Raw genomic sequence first — 16301 nt, 5'->3', positions numbered from 1 at the left:
TGATTACGCTGGCCTAGATGAGGGTCGATATCCACTATCGTGTCGCTATTGCATGGACTGTGGGTTGCTCAAGCAAAAGCTTGTGAGAGCCAAGTGAGAAACTCGAAGCTTGTTGTCTCCGCACGCGCATTGACATCGGCCACACGCTGTGGACTGGTTGACCGTCCGCACCCTTTTTTACTGCATGTGTCTCATCAAGTGAGGTATCAATCAGCTCATTTCGAGCCCACTTCCACATCAGTGTTGGTATCGTCCACCGTCCCATCCATGCGAGGCCGATTTCCGGAATGCCCCAAGACTAGCCGATTGTCCTTGCTTGCAGGGTGCATTTGGCCGCGGAGAGCATGCTTGGGCTCGGCTAGCCGAAGAGTACCAGGTTGGAGGGGAATAAATTGTTGATCAAGTACGGAGGCTCGCCGCTTCCCTTGCTGTACGATCCTCAAAAGAGGCAATCTTCCCAGCGACGCAGAGCCTCTCTACTACCTACTGCTCAACTCTTTTTTCACCATGGTCAACGTCTTCGCTCCCCAGGTCTTCTTTATTGTTTTTCGAGAATGCCTGGAAGCCGTCATTGTCATTTCGGTCCTTCTCTCCTTTCTCAAACAAACCCTCGGGCAGCCGGATCAAGATCAGAAGATATATAAACGCCTAGTCAAGCAAGTATGGTGGGGGTCCATACTGGGAATCGTGATATGCCTGATTATCGGCGGTATCTTCATTGGGATTTTCTACGGTTTGGGTCACAACATCTGGGCTGAATCCGAAGATCTCTGGGAGGGTATATTCTATCTCATCGCCGCTATCATCATCACTGCCATGGGACTACCCCTTCTCCGTATCAACAAGACCCAGGAAAAATGGCGAGTGAAGATTGCTCAGGCACTGGTCGAGCAAAAGAACAAGAAGCACTCTGTTGGCTCCTACCTCAGCAACTGGTCCAGACGCTATGTCATGTTCATCCTACCGCTTATCACGACTTTGCGGGAGGGCGTCGAGGCTGTGGTGTTCGTTGGCGGAGTTTCGCTAGGCCAGCCTGCCACGGCATTCCCTATTCCTGTGATCACAGGGATCTTGGCTGGTCTGGCCGTCGGGTTGATTCTCTACCGTGGTGGTAACATCCTGTCGATCCAGATCTTTTTGATCGTCGCAACCAGCATACTCTACCTCATCGCCGCAGGCATGTTCTCCAAGTCCATCTGGAGTTTACAGTACCATGTGTTTGCCAAAAAAGTCGGCAGCGATGTCGCCGAGGCAGGAAACGGACCCGGATCTTATGACATCCGGGAAACAATTTGGCACGTCAACTGTTGCAATCCAGAGACCGACAACGGTTGGGACGTGTTCAATGCGGTTCTCGGGTGGCAGAATACCGCGACGTATGGATCCGTCATCTCGTACATCATGTACTGGGTCTTCATCGTCTTCTGCGTCTTCTGTCTCTTGTACGAGGAGAAGACTGGCTCCCTGCCCCTCAAGAAGCAAATTGTGTCCTTTTTGCTCAAGGTTCCTGGCGTCAGGACCTATGTCAAACGCAAACAGGCCTTGACCACGGAGCAAGCCGACGACGTCATCAGGCAGGGACAGGATCACCTTCGAGATCAACAGACCCTCCAAGAATCGGATGTTCACGCTATTTCACCCGAGCAACACTCCGAGGTCCAGAAGTGAGTCAAAAACGTCCTGATAGCTACCTCTTGCTTGTTGTCAAACGGGAGATTATTCTTTTACATTTGTGGTTGTTTGGGGCTACATTGTAACTCCGGTAGCATGTCTCAAAGTCCAATATGCCCGGAATGGAAACTGAATCAAATATATGTTAGCATCATCTGTAGTAGTAGAAATACAAAGATCTTGCCAAATTCCTTCTGTTGAGAAACTATGCAATTCTACGGATCATTGCTTCATAAATCATGTAAACTTCCACAACAGCACAAAAACCTATTCTATACTAATTGAACTCCTCGACTTCGTCGATTATTGTTCGCTTCCGAACCAACGCGAGAGAAAGTCTCTGCTGTGCAATTGTCGTGAGCCGATGGTCGAAACACCCGACGAGTTGTTGTTGGTCTTGAGGGTGTAGACGGAGATTCTGCTTGACCCGCCACAGTACTCGGTTTGATTGCCGCCGCAGAGCATCGAACAGTCCGCCTGGTTGGACGCGACGGCGCCTCCATTCGTGACGCCGATGCTGTTGCAATAGCACTCCCTGCTGTACTCAACCCCGGCGTAGCTGTAGCCCTTGGATGAGCAGGTCGACACGCACATTTCGACGGTCATGTTGTTGTTCGAAGTCGAATAGCTCTTGGAACCGCCGAGTGCGCGGCCCGAAGTGCCCTCCGTGTAGCAACCAGAAAATGCAAAGTTGTTCACAATCGCCGGGTTTCCAGGTTGCTGGAAATTCTTGTTCTGGAACAAGCTCAGGGCGTTGGGACCTCCACACATCTCGGTGCTGTTCCCGGAGCATTGCATACTGCATTTGCCTTCTCCGATAGACCCGGCGGACGAAGTCAAGGTGTTGCCGAGCCAGCATTCGGAAGCATACTCGGTCCCGAAGTACTTGTAGTTGCCCTTTTGAGCAGTCTGGGCACAAAGCTCGAGAGTCATATGGGAATCGGTCGTTCGTGTCGCTAAAGTCCGTGTGTTGCCATTATCGGAATAGCAGCTGATATAAGTTGCACCACTGATAGACGGCCCCGTGGGAGTCGACGGTGTTGTAGCATTGCCGGTAACGGTCCAGACGCTCAAGCGGTTAGGGCCACCGCAGTATTCGGTCGAGTTTCCAGAACAAACCATCGCACAATCCGTCTGATTGGTTTTGGTGGCGGGGACCGAGAGTCCACAGTAGCACTCCTGGGAATATTCTGTGCCAAAGACGGAGTATCCTTGGTATAAACAATAGGCGGCGCAGGCAGATGTGCTCATGCCGGTTTGGTTCGACGTGCTTGCGCCGGAGAGAGCTCTTCCTCCGGTCGAGTCGATGTAGCACCCCTGATAGTTGGCAGTCTGGCCAGAGGAGAGGGCAAGTGTGGTGACGTTGGAAACTGGTTGAACTCTTGTTTGTCCGTCAGTGTCGGGCAGATTGTTCAAGCTGGGCTCTGTGGAACATATTCCTTGGGGAGCTGAAGCAGGCCCGTATGTTACAGGGTTACAACCTGGAAGCTTGGGGAGGACTCCTCTCACTTGCTCGTTGACAAGCGATGCGCGCTCAGGGCAGTTGGTTCCGTAGTACTCATCATTGGAAGCAGCCAGAGGCGGACATTCCTCGATGACGCCATCCGCGTTTCCATTGATGCATTGAGCGACGGCATCAGTGAGGGTCTGGTTATCCCATCCATTCATGAAATCTAGGGGTGATCTCGTCAGATATTGGAAATGGCCGAAAGAGATGTCTGTGGGCAAGACTTACCACCATGGAAACCATAGCCGGTGGCATCGCCGTTGGCAAAGACGAATTGACCACCATCCGAAGTGTCAAGATTGTTGGGAGAGTAGTACATCTCGATGAAGAGATGAGGTAATAGCTTTGGGTGGGTGGGCGGACAGATGCCATTGTCAATCTGAGACATATAGGCAACGTGGGACTGATCGGGCTTGTAAAGATTGACACCGTCCCAGCAACTCTGGAATTGAATCTGAGCACGAAGACCATCTGGACAATTTGTGTTGTTCAATGCAGGCGTTTGCTCCTGCGGTTTGTTGTAGTCGATACACACAAAGCTGACTCTGTCTGAAACGGGACGTCCAGGGTTGTTGGTCGTGCTGTAGGTCATGGTCTTGTTATCGTATGACCGAGCGGTGGAGTCGCCGGAGATCATGCGAAAGCCTGCTGGGAAAGGGATGATGTTGGCACGGTCGTCGCCTCGACCTAGATAGTAGACCACCGTGCCTCCATTGGGAACGTTGATGAAAGAGCCATTCTTGTATTGATAGTAGAGAAGAGGGGTCCAGTAGGCACTCAGATCTTTCTGTATTGAACATGTTGTACAAGATGCGTGAGACAGAGATTCGAAGGTCGATGTTGTGTTGACGTCTTGACCCAGTCAGTGTCGTGTGATTTGAACAAAATAGTATGAGACTCACTGATTGCACCCGACAACACGTGTGTATGGCCGGAAACAGCGCCGGGACTGAGGATGGGATCGATTCTACCAAGTTGAGAAATACCACAGTTCATGCGCCAAAAGGCGTCGACTGAGGAATACCACGAGGCAAGGCTGAACGCCAATGACCACGAGGTGTTGATCTTCATAGTGGGCGAGGGATGGATTATGGAATGAGGTAACGATCGCCATACTGACTTCGTAATGACGATGACTGCGTTATATATGTACAGACTCACTCTGATGCGCGCACATAGAAGAGCTATCGGTGTTGCGAGCTACCAGCCTGTTCAAGGAATGACAGGGGGATCTGACAGCATAGGCCAATTACAGAAGTGGGACTGTCAAAGCATTGACGTCGTTTGGAAACACCCAAGGAACTGTACCTGTTCCTTCCAATTTTCCCTCGACATGATAGAAATCATCCAGGATACAATATTATCGTATAGTGAATGAGCTGGAAATCCGGAGGACCGACGAAGGAGTTGTCGGCACCCTACAGGGCATGTATCGGCCAAAGAATCAAAGCGAATGAGTGATTGCACGATCTCAAGGATCGGGCCAGGCCACCGAACCACAAAGTTTGAAGCTTCAGGCGCACAGATGTATAGCCATGCTACTCCTGTGTAAGAAAAGGGTCCAAGCTGCAGCGTGAGTTTCAAAGCCTATGCTCTATGGCGCGTGCCTTCGACGGCAACTTCCCGAAACAAAGAACAGGGGCAACAGCCAAGTAGGGAAGAAATTGCCCACGTGCTAAAGGTCTAGAAGCAAGAATATTCAAAGCATATACTAGACATCGTCGTGTTGTAGCACGAGTAAAATGATGCGTGACATTGAAAGGGGTTGGAGGAGATTGGAAGTCAAAGAGTGTGAACAAACTAAAAGTCCAAGCACGTGATGTCCAGCCTCATGAAATCTTTTTCCTCAGCCTCGTCAAACTCAATTGGCCACAGGCTGCCACCCGCCATGACCACATGCCACCTTTGTACATTCCAGGTCTCGATTTCTAGACAACCTATCTCAGTTCTGTCATTCCATTCAGTCAGATTATAGTTCAGGGGATAGATCGCTCTCTCTGGGTCTCTTGACCATCATACCACCACACTTAGACCTGTGTCTGCAAGGTCTCGTCTCACTTCACAGCTGGTGAAGGAGTAGGCCTGCCCCTCGTTCGCGGCTCAAAATACCACCTCACACCTCCGTCACCACCCTTCCAAGGACACGGACACCGTCGGGATGGAGTGCATTCTCCACAAGTACTTTCCAAAGCGCTACCTGACGTTACTGGAGTACCTGTATCGCACTCCTTCCGGCGCCGGCCTCACAAGAGATGCCCAACCGCCCAACGTCCTCCTATTCATCGGTGGCTTGTACGACAGCTTTCGCAGTCCGGGCTACGTCGACGATCTTGCTACATTGTTTCCTCGAAACGCACCGGATCAGAAATGGCGAGTGATGCACGTCCAACTATCGTCAGCCGGCAGAGCCTTCGGCATCTTTGACCTCAATCGCGATGTAGGTAAAATACCTCAATCACTCCTGTTTCAATGTCACTGTCCCCTACCTCCCTTTTGCTCAGAAGAGCACCAGCAGAGGTCAATTACGGCCGATATAAATTTCTCCGTGCAAAAATCCTTTCCTCCAAGTCACTCCCATGTCAAATTTCACCGATAAGACCTTGTTGAAGATCTGACATGCCCTGTTTCCACTTACGTAGGTGGAAGAAATCAGCCACGCGATAAGCTACATCCGTGAGCACGTCACACGGTCCTCGACCACGCCCGTGGTCATCATGGGCCACTCTACGGGATGTCAGGACGTGATGCACTACCTCACCAGTCCTCCAGCCTCGTCTGCATCCGCATCCGCATCATCTCCATCGTCGTCCTCCTCATCGTCGCCGCGGCCACGTTCGGTCATCTCAGGTGCGATCATGCAGGCGCCGGTGTCCGACCGTGAAGCCATCCTGGACGAAATCAACAAGAAGCCCGACGTCAGGGAATCCTACGAGGAGGCACTGGCCACGTGCGCGTCGACTCCTGCCGCCAGACACGCCACCACGATCCTACCCACCCACGTCACCAAGGACATTGTGGGTCCGGCGCCCATCAGCGTGTCACGCTTCCTCAGCCTGGCCTCGCCCGACTCCCCGGCCCGCCCTTCCATCGACGACTACTTTTCCAGCGACCTGTCGGACGAGCACCTCCGGACGACCTTTGGGCGAATCGGCTCCGTCGATTTCTTCCAGCCGTCGCCGCCGCCGGACCCGAGGGGCTTGCTGACGACCAACAGCAGCGACAGCGACAAAAAGACAAAAAGCGTGCTGATCCTCGAATCCGGCAGCGACGGCGCCGTGCCCGCGTACATTGACAAGCACCAGCTCATCGCTCGTTGGAAGGGCGCCATCGAGGCGGGGAGCGACGGCAGAGCCACCTCGTCCTCTCATTCCATGGTCGTCCCGAACGCCGTCCACGACATCTCAGGAAGCACCGTCCAGGCCCGGACCGCGCGCCTGATCGACATGCGCGGTGCCGTGCTGCGGTACCTCGAGGACGTCGTTGGCGACGTCGGCCACGAGGCCGATCCCTCGGGACCCTGGCCGATATGGCAGCACGACAAGAAGGCCATCGAGGCCGAGGCGGGATTGAGTGATGTCAAGCTATAAAAATGTTAACTTTCAAGAGTATCTACAATCAAAATTCTCGTGCTTTCGGAAAGTCATAGAGTTGGTGGTTATTTTCTCCGTGCTGTAAATAGCATCTAGAGAGAGAGAAAAAAAAAGTCCAAAAAGTCAACGAGTGCTGACCTTTCTCAGTATCCTCCTACTTTTGAATAGATCAAGGTACACAGCACAGTCTGGATCAACATGATTAGTATCATGAATTTGGTTATTTCGTATATTCATCTCGGATTTGTGTGTACTTTTTCCCTCGTCACATATTACCTACCTACTCATTATCTAGACGTAATCCGTCCCCAACTTCCACTCAGTCCAATCGACCAATCATCCAATCTAATTTGTCTATACATGCTGTCATGACTTATGATACCAAATTGGATACAAATCATATCCAGTCCCAACGCTATGCAAATCCGCTCAGAATCAAAGGCTTGCAAACTTGCACTACTCTTGCTCCTTCTCGTCCATTGATGTCGCTTTCTGGCCTGCTGCCTTGTCGGAACTCATTCTGGCTTCATCCTGTGCCAACTTCTCTTCTTCATTTTCACGCTCCTCCTCCTCCTGGACGGCCTTTTGCCTCGCCCTGATTTGAGACATGACCTCGTGGGCGTGCGCGGCATATTTACACTTCATCCGGATCGACTTGCCGTATTTGTAGAAGATGAACGGAAAAGGTGTACACGCTGCAGCGAGGATCGCAGGGATTGTACTAGCAAGATGGATGCCCAGGTTATCGAACATATACGTCGTGAAGAGAGGGAAAACTGCTGCAAACAGGGCTCGAAGCACTGCACTCGCTGCCAGTACACTCGCGGCGTAGATCGTGTAAGCATCGATGAGGTAGTTGATTCCAGCAAGGAAAGCAAGGACCGTGCCAAAGCCAAACGGAGCCGTGAAGATGATGCACACTATCCAGTGGATATGAGGGTAGTTTGTCCACGCGAAAATGAACATTCCCAACGGTATGACAACGGCAGCAATTCGAGCGGGAGGCAGTCGGACTTCAGGTGGGGCTTCGCCGTTATACTTCTTTTCCAAGCGCTTATAACGATTGTTGTCGTTGATGCAGTAGATTGTCCCGCAAATCTGGCCACATGTGATTCCGAGGAAAGCCAGGCCGCTGATCCCCTGTGACCATCCACGTTGTTCGGCGAAGACGATGGGGAATGCACCGAAGAGCATGAATAACGTCCCGTAGAGTATAGCCATCCATACCGAGATGAGCAAGACAATGGGTTCGAGGAACAAAAGAGCCCAGGGGCGGACGAGAGCCTTTTGGAACGCCGCAGCCGGTGTGACCTTGCCCTGACGGTGTTCGATGACAGATGCGTAGACCTTGCCAGTGCGTTTGCTGAGTTCTTTGGCTCGTCGTCCCAGAATTACAGGTGCGTACGTCTCAGGAACCGCGAATGAAGCGATGATCCAAAAGGAGCCACAGTATAACGCCATGACGCCTTCAACCCAGCGCCAACCAACAGTCTCGGCAATGAACCCTCCCACGATCGGGCCAAGAGAGGGTCCTAGAAAGGGAGCGGCCGCGAAAACGGTCAATCCCAGACCACGTTGACTGGCTGGGAACATGTCTGCTATGACACCTCCGGCATTCGTCAGCGGTGAGGAACCGAACGTTCCTGCGATGAAGCGGAAGACTGTCAACGTCGCGATAGAATGCGCACCAACAGCGGCACCATTGAAGGCCGTAATGATGGCGAATGTTCCGAAGAAGAGGACTTGTCGTCCGTACAGTTCTGAGAGAGGTCCCCAAATGGTAGGACCAAAGCAGAACCCCAAGACAAAGAAGGATGTACCCAAGGTTGCAATTTCCTCGCTACAGCCGAACTCCTTCATGATCTGTGGTATCGCCGCAGAATAGGCAGAGGCGACCAGAGAGACTGCTAGAGTTGCAAAGGCGACAGTCAGAGTAATTGCCCATTTCTTCCAATCGGGCCATTCCATCGGATTTCGCTGGTCGAAAGGAATAAATTCGACCAGAAATGGATCTTCGGTCGTTCCAGATCCTTTATATTGATAGTTGACGACATCATCGGTAATCCCTGCTGGACTCAGAACCATACGCCAATGGGATAGCTTTTGGTGAGAAGGGGCCTTCTGGCTCTCCACGTCATTGGCCTCGTTGGCATCAGTTGAAAGCGTCGAGGACGACGAGTCTGCAGGTAAAATCGACATGATGGCTTCTATGTTGGTAGTGACAAGAAGGCCAACACGAGTGACATTCAATTGAGTGTTGAGGTGAAAAGTCAAAAGATACTCGGAACAGGGCCTAGTGAGCAGCCTACCTTACCACGCCTCTTATGAGGAGTCATTCATTCTACGCAAAATGCGGTCAAGCTCTATCTCCGCGCGAGCACATGGTGATGGTTGTACTGCTTGTGCCTCTAGTGACAACTTAACTCCGGCTTGTTCGGACGAGCGCACCATAGCTGGTGGACGAAGCGGTACATCGAGAGACTTGTCTGACAGAGGCTGTTTGATCTGTACGCCGAGAAGCAAGCTGTCAAATGCGCCAAATGACTACCCGTCAGACGAAGAACAAGGTATATTGGATGGTGGTAGTGATAGACAGAGCCGCCGGACTGTCCTAGGAGCCGATGAGGTCCCACATTGGTAGATGCGGAGAGTCCATGGATGCGGTGGTGGATGCCGTTTCATCCGCAATCACTGAGCCTGACAAAGCAAAGCGATGCAAGTGACAATCTCTCCACTCGTTAACTTCATCAACATACGAGTATGCATATACGCAGCTTCCGCGGCGAGTGCTCCGATACTCGAGGTATTTGCATGGTTGTGATTGATTACTCATGCAATGAAATTGTCACAAGGTCGAAGGGCACCAAGAGCTCATGTATATCTTTGTCGGAGATGGCCAGTCCTGAGACATCGCAGAGATTGTTTTTGTATAGGAGTAAATACCGCTCCTCACCTTCCCTAGCTAAGAAATCATTGGTCGCAATAGGAAAGAAGCAAAGCCAACTCGTGGATACATTCAACACCAAAAGACTCAATGGTCGGACTTCGTCAGTACATCTTGCTGCGTTCCGAGATCAGCTTTCGATGTTAGACTAATACTCCAAGTGAGGAAACGAAGGGACTACAATAGGCCCTTCTCAGTTCCATGGGCGCCGATATGCCAAAGGCACCGATGTCAAGTCAGGAATGAATGCGGCAAATGCTAAAATTCCTAAACAGGAGGGTTGTGTCCAATAGACATTTAGCTGTGGATTAACCATTAATAGAATGCGTTCTGCATCATTCACATGAGGTTTTGTATTGATAGGATCTAGTAGAAGAGAAATCACAGTCTGTTTAATTAATAACGTAACCGGCATGCGAGCATTGTAGGCAAGCGAACGGCGCACCCCACCAAAATTACCTAGTCTCCTACCTGTGTTTTCTCGAATTTCGATACAACTCCTTAGGTGATTAGTTCTAAATTCAGGATCTGACTTCTATCGTATCTACTTCACGCAGTGGACAGGTTTCTATACGGTGTCCAACCTCCCTACCCATGATTGACGCGTTTCTTGTATAATTTGGGCATCAATATTAGCTTGATCAATAAGTTGAGACCCTTCCTCCTTTGTAAGAGTCCCTCGCTTCTAAATCCTCTTTTTTCGCCGTTGTTTTCGTTATGTGGCTGCTTCATTTGCCTTTTTAAGTGACGTGACTTGAGAAGTGAGTAAAGTAGCTGAATACATCATAATCTCCGCGCCTTTCGCGAGCTAATTAAGCGAATAAAGGATGGATGTTGGTGAGCTATTTTGATGTCGTTGTATTCGGTTTCGAATAAGCTCTGTTTGAGAGGCCAATTCAACTGTATTACTTGGGGGTTTTGACTCCCAGGGAAAGTTTCCGGCGGGAGGTGGTGTCGGGGTTCTTAACTTGATATCGAGCTTTGAAAGGATAGCTTCTGAGTTAAATGAAACTAATCCGGCGCCTCTAAAGGCTCCACGAATATTGTCTGATGTCATTGATGTATCGAATGCAGCTCAAAACGCTGGTAAGAACTCGAGTTTTGTGAATATAGTTGATAGAGTTTCGCATAAGACTCTTAACCTACTTGCCGTACGCCCTTTTTAACGGCGCAAAATAACCATCAAGCGGTTAAAGGAGGTGTGACGAGTGCGAAGGTATACAGAGCGGAATAATATTATGCTCCTTGCAGAAATCAATAAATTAAAGCGTAGTATGACTGCCGTGTCTATCGATAATAAGAAGACGTCAAGCCCCCTTAGTTTTTGACTCTGTATGCTGATTGAAGTGTTTAAGCCATTCGAAACCGAGCTGATCAGTAGTCCACCCATTATCGCTAAGGGAAATAGGCCAGTCTCGGTGGATATCGTCGCCTTCGTACCAGGCTTGAAGATGATATTGGCCTACGAAGATAATGAACAATAGGATTATCCAGCCGAGCGCGTTAACTGCCTAAATTACCATAACCCACTCGCGATTGCCTGGTTAGATAGACTTAGGTCAATTACGGATCTCTAAGGCTGTAACGACTAGCTCTATCGATGTAACGCCCATCATGAAGCCGATCTCATCGAAGTTATAGATATCGTCATCTAGGATACCGTACTTATCCTTCGTGTTACAAGTCAAAACCAGTCTCCAATAACCGTCAGATCTTCATTTTGGTTTATGTGCTCTTATCACCTCGAAAAATCGTGGCTAGAGGCGAGATGGATGAGGCCAGCCTTGTTGGTGTTAATTGATGATGTAGCCGCCGTCAACCACCAATGCATGCCCTTGGACGAAGCTTGCTCGGTTCGAGCATAGAAACAAGGCGGCATCCGCGATTTCTTGTGGCTGACCCATTCGTCCCATCGGTGCAATATTGATTGCGGGCTTCAATCGGTCAATGGTGAATTGGTCGGACGTAGTCATAGGCGTCTCGATAACACCTGGACAGACACAATTGACACGAATATGATCTCGGGAGTAATCAATCGCGTCACATTGTGTCATCGAGATGACAGCGGCTTTGCTTCCACAATAATGGGCTATCCACGAGGGTGAGCACCATGTTTCAGTCATGCAAAAATACCTTGACTGGCAACTTACGGGCTGTGGGCCGGCCGACGATTCCAAGCTGGCTGGCGATATTGACAACAGCACCTCTTTGCGGCGCTCTGCCGCTTTCATCACCAGCTAGAAGATCTTGTGTCACCATTTGCCTCAATTCTGCACGGGACGCGAGCCAACAGCCACGATAATTGACCGAATTGACGCGATCAAACTCTGCGGCGTCCATCTCGTGCGATCTCAAACTCTGGCCCAGGACGCCGGCGCAATTGACTGCATAATCGATGGAACCAAAGGTATCGACGACGCGTTTCATGAAAGCATTGACAAAATCTTCTTGGGAAATGTCCCCAGGTTCAGAGTAGACTCTGACGTCCGGCCATGCAGAGGAGATGGCACTCTTGGTCTCGTCGAGTAGCTCGACATTACGATCAGTGATGGCAATCCTCTTGCACCCGGCTTCTGCAAATGCTTTGGCCGTGGCCGCGCCAATACCTGAAGGAGGACAGATGTTAAACACTGGAATGACAGGCCAGATGGAAGGGCATCGTACCTGTTCCTGCGGCACCAGTGATAACCGCAACTCCAGGATAGAGTGTCATGTTGATTTGCTATTGGTAGATCTCTGTTCAGCAAAGGTCTTTGATCTTGCCTCGTACCTCGTGTAACGTTCATCTGCAATGTTTAGGCCAAGGGAGAAATCACCCGAAACGACTCGTTTCAGGCGGTACGGATACAACATTCCGCGAGTCCATACCTATGGTAACAACATTTGCCGGAAGATCTGACTAAGGTTAGCTTTCTCTTTAGTACTGGGTATGTGCATGTTTAGTGGCGTTTTCAAGAGGTCAGCGGTGACAGCATGAACACCACCCCGCTCTCAAGATCGTCGGAACCTAGAGTGATTGTTTCATTCAGATGAGAAGTTCAGAGTTGTTATTTTGTAGAAGGATCACGATAGCTAGAACAGGACATCTCCCGGCTTAGTGAGCCCGAAGAGGTATTGTTAGCCGCAAGATTCATTCTAGCTTCAGTAAGCATGCTTACAGGTGCAGCGTAACCTTGGCGTAGGCGTTAACAAGCTTTATGTGCAGTATGTGACAGGCATCCCAGGGACCCCTGCACCGCCCGGCAGTGACACCTAAGCGTCCCTACAAGTACTGTAGGCTCAAAGTGCCAACCGTAGAAACTTGGCGTCATTCATCGCCGCCACCTCTCTAGCTCGTGCTCCATATTGCCTGCAGTTTATTCTACCGACATCCAATCTTTTTTGTCCTCATACTACTTCGTTGTTCGCTGCGGTTGTTTCTTGTGCTTCCACGTCTTTGAACGTCGATCATACAGCACTGCTCTCACAAACACCCACGATCATGCCATCCCTCCGCCATCATCTCTCAGCCATCTCGGCCACAGTCCCCTTCTTCGACACCTGACCATGACCACGCAGGCCAACTTTCCATAGGCTCTGGCACCCTTGACTCGCAGCTTCCTCGACCGTCGAGTTCACCCTGACCTCCTACGAAGACATTGTCTTGGTCCCTTCCCCTTTGGAGGAATCTTGTTACCCCGGCAAGATGGCCTTTCAAATCCCTCAATGGGCTTTAGATGTATGGGGATTTTGCAAGAGAAACATCATTCCGGATGTCTTTATCAAGAGGAGGCTCAATTTTATTACAGTGCATTACCTATACCTGATAGGGATGTCACTTTTGTTATCGGTTCTTATATATGTGCAAGGAGAGATGTCCTACATCAACGCTCTATTCTTTGCATCCGGCTCCTGCACACAAAGTGGCCTCAACACCATCGACGTGGATTTGGTCCATACAGGGCAACAGTTCCTTTTCTATTTTGGAGCCATGGTTTGCAATCCAATTGTCATACACTCGGCGGTTGTTTTTGCACGCTTGTATTGGTTTGAGAAGAGATTCAAAGATGTAGTGCATGCTTCCAAAATGTTGCGACGCACGAAATCTCGATCAAGAACGAACACTTTTATCAAGGAGGATCCTGAAGTAGCCAAGGACCCTGTGGGTGTGAGAGGGCGGGCTATCAAAATCCTACGACATACTGCACACCCTGAATCACCTGCGCTGGAGAAAGTTGCAGGAGAAGACGAGGCCAACGGGAAAGTTCTCGAGCCCTCGAAAACCTCTCCTTGTACTAGCGACGACGTTGGACGATCGTCATCCCAAGACAACGAACTGCGCCTCCGGCAGAGCCGGTCCACAGATGATGTTCGACTGCCACAACAGTTGAGTCCGGAACAGCACATCCGGTTCCTGGAGAATCAGCGCAATCCATCTGACACCACCGCTTTGCGAATCCCCAGTCCCCGAGAATTCGAGCTCGGCAGGAAACCTGAGAATGTCAACGATGGCATTGACAACAGGTTACGTCGTCAGGTCACAAGTGACAATGACCTCCCACGAGCCAACAAGATCACCCAGAAGCGGAGTACGGAACTTGCGCAGGGTGCCGAGGGTGCCGGACCTACCCACATCACTATCAATGAGCCTAATTTCATTCGCGAGCGTACTGACCGAGTTACGACCTTCCCACGCCTCAACACGAGACAGTCCACGCAGCCGCGAGATGCATACGATCCTGCCACCGGACCTGGGTCCAACCTTAGGAGAGGAAGGTCGATGACATTCCGGTCGCTTCAGCGCAGCAACACTGCTCGCACCATGGAGCCAGCACCCTACCTGACCTGGGAGCCGACCATCGGACGCAACTCGTTTTTCGTCAACCTGACTGAGGAACAGAGGGAAGAGCTCGGCGGTATCGAATATCGTGCCCTCAAGACACTCGCCTTGATCCTGGTGGTATATTTCTTCTCCTTCCACATACTCGGCGTCATTTGTTTGATTCCGTGGATCCTGCATACACAACCGTACGGCCATGTAGTCACCTCACAGGGCCAAGGCCGTGTCTGGTGGGGAATCTTTACTGCCGGGTCTGCATTCAATGATCTGGGCTTCACCCTCACCAACAATTCCATGATATCGTTTGGCAAGGCTATTTTCCCGCTGCTTTTGATGACATTTCTCATCGTCATCGGCAACACCGGCTTCCCATGCATGTTGCGGTTCGTCATTTGGGTTGTGTCCAAGTGTGTGCCAGTTGGTTGTGCTTTGTGGGAGGAACTGCGATTTCTTCTGGACCATCCCCGTCGGTGCTTCACACTGTTATTCCCGCGAAACGCAACATGGTGGCTTTTTGCGATCTTGATCATCCTCAATGGTCTTGATCTGATCTTCTTCATAATTCTGGATCTAAACGATCCCATCATTGAGCAGATCCCGCCTGGAATCCGCTTTGTCGATGGTCTCTTTCAAGCTTCTGCGACCAGGACAGCAGGCTTTTCCGTCGTCAACCTGGCGGAACTTCACCCGGCGATTCAGGTTAGTTATCTTATTATGATGTACATTTCAGTTTTCCCAATCGCCATTTCGATGCGTCGAACGAACGTTTACGAGGAGAAGAGCTTGGGAATTTATGGTTCTGGTGACGAGGACGAAGATGGCAAAGAGCCCAGTTATGTTGGAGCCCACTTGCGAAAGCAGCTTTCGTTCGACCTGTGGTATATCTTTTTGGGTATGTTCATCATCGCCATTGTGGAGGGAGGCCGGTTACAGAACAGCAACGAATATGCGTTTACCTTATTTTCGGTCTTGTTTGAAATTGTCTCAGCATACGGAACAGTTGGCTTGTCTCTGGGTTACCCTACCAGTAATGCTTCTTTCTCATCTCAATTCCACACACTGTCAAAGTTGGTCATTATTGCCATGCAAATTCGAGGACGACACCGTGGTCTACCCTACGAATTGGACCGTGCCATTCTGCTGCCCTCTGAAAGCCTCCAGGAGAAAGAGGCCAAAGAATCCGAGCGGGTACTGCGACGAAGAAGATCGTCTATTGGAGCTCTGTCTACGATGTCGGCCGTGGATGGCAATATGGAAGGGCGTCAGTTCCGCCCTGAAACCGGACTCACCTCTGGTTATTATTCAGCCGACCGTGATGGAGCTGATCCACGACCACGAGGTAACACCAATACCACAGCTGGCAGTGGTGCTGATGGACATGTGCCCAGTGCTCGACGTGGGTTGGGGATAGGCATGTTCAAGCTTGCGAACGAGGTGGACGCAATCCGGGAGGAGAACCCGTTACATCACCAGGACTAAATCAACACTGACGATGGCATCTCTTTTTTTTCTTCACGCAAACTTTGGTATCATTGAGATGCCTGCATAAATTTTAGCGAAGGCGCAGGCGGAGCATTGCAAATATTTCCATGGTCAAAGGTATGTAACGAGCCGAAATGATCCATGTATGAAGCATCATAGAAACGTTTGCTGTTCAATGCGCGGCATCGATGAGTTTAGACACACAGGGAATGAATCCTCTGTACAACCAACAAATCGAGTCTTTGTATTCCGTCCTCCGTACCGAGTTCAATACTAACATGTCGTCTG

The 16301-nt window shown here is 50.5% G+C and overlaps 6 protein-coding genes across 6 annotated transcripts; 3 read left to right on the top strand and 3 right to left on the bottom strand.

The window, feature by feature from the left end:
• The first annotated feature begins 202 nt into the window (after nucleotides 1-202).
• Nucleotides 203-1863, top strand: PV06_06336 (uncharacterized protein). The gene has a single exon (XM_016407437.1). The coding sequence runs from the start codon at nucleotides 508-510 to the stop codon at nucleotides 1666-1668; it is 1161 nt and encodes a 386-aa protein (XP_016263041.1). The 5' UTR covers nucleotides 203-507; the 3' UTR covers nucleotides 1669-1863.
• Nucleotides 722-4500, bottom strand: PV06_06335 (uncharacterized protein). Its single transcript, XM_016407436.1, has 3 exons — nucleotides 4081-4500; nucleotides 3407-4030; nucleotides 722-3344 (listed from the first exon to the last, which is right to left on the bottom strand). Exons 1-3 carry the CDS (start codon nucleotides 4247-4249, stop codon nucleotides 1975-1977), a joined length of 2163 nt encoding a protein of 720 aa, XP_016263040.1. The 5' UTR covers nucleotides 4250-4500; the 3' UTR covers nucleotides 722-1974.
• Nucleotides 4501-5135: 635 nt separating this feature from the next.
• PV06_06334 (uncharacterized protein) lies at nucleotides 5136-7044 on the top strand. Its single transcript, XM_016407435.1, has 2 exons — nucleotides 5136-5615; nucleotides 5818-7044. Exons 1-2 carry the CDS (start codon nucleotides 5337-5339, stop codon nucleotides 6763-6765), a joined length of 1227 nt encoding a protein of 408 aa, XP_016263039.1. The 5' UTR covers nucleotides 5136-5336; the 3' UTR covers nucleotides 6766-7044.
• Nucleotides 6980-9191, bottom strand: PV06_06333 (uncharacterized protein). Its single transcript, XM_016407434.1, has one exon. The coding sequence runs from the start codon at nucleotides 8965-8967 to the stop codon at nucleotides 7225-7227; it is 1743 nt and encodes a 580-aa protein (XP_016263038.1). The 5' UTR covers nucleotides 8968-9191; the 3' UTR covers nucleotides 6980-7224.
• A 1986-nt stretch (nucleotides 9192-11177) lies between these two features.
• PV06_06332 (uncharacterized protein) lies at nucleotides 11178-12754 on the bottom strand. Its single transcript, XM_016407433.1, has 3 exons — nucleotides 12377-12754; nucleotides 11863-12318; nucleotides 11178-11801 (listed from the first exon to the last, which is right to left on the bottom strand). The coding sequence occupies exons 1-3, from the start codon at nucleotides 12423-12425 to the stop codon at nucleotides 11506-11508; spliced, it is 801 nt and encodes a 266-aa protein (XP_016263037.1). The 5' UTR covers nucleotides 12426-12754; the 3' UTR covers nucleotides 11178-11505.
• A 334-nt stretch (nucleotides 12755-13088) lies between these two features.
• Nucleotides 13089-16275, top strand: PV06_06331 (uncharacterized protein). Its single transcript, XM_016407432.1, has one exon. The coding sequence runs from the start codon at nucleotides 13398-13400 to the stop codon at nucleotides 16008-16010; it is 2613 nt and encodes an 870-aa protein (XP_016263036.1). The 5' UTR covers nucleotides 13089-13397; the 3' UTR covers nucleotides 16011-16275.
• Nucleotides 16276-16301: the final 26 nt, after the last annotated feature.

Source organism: Exophiala oligosperma, assembly GCF_000835515.1.
Source record: "Exophiala oligosperma strain CBS 72588 unplaced genomic scaffold supercont1.5, whole genome shotgun sequence".
Lineage (NCBI taxonomy): Eukaryota > Fungi > Ascomycota > Eurotiomycetes > Chaetothyriales > Herpotrichiellaceae > Exophiala > Exophiala oligosperma.
Note: the sequence above shows the minus strand (reverse complement) of the source record. Positions and strands in the feature narration are given on the sequence as shown.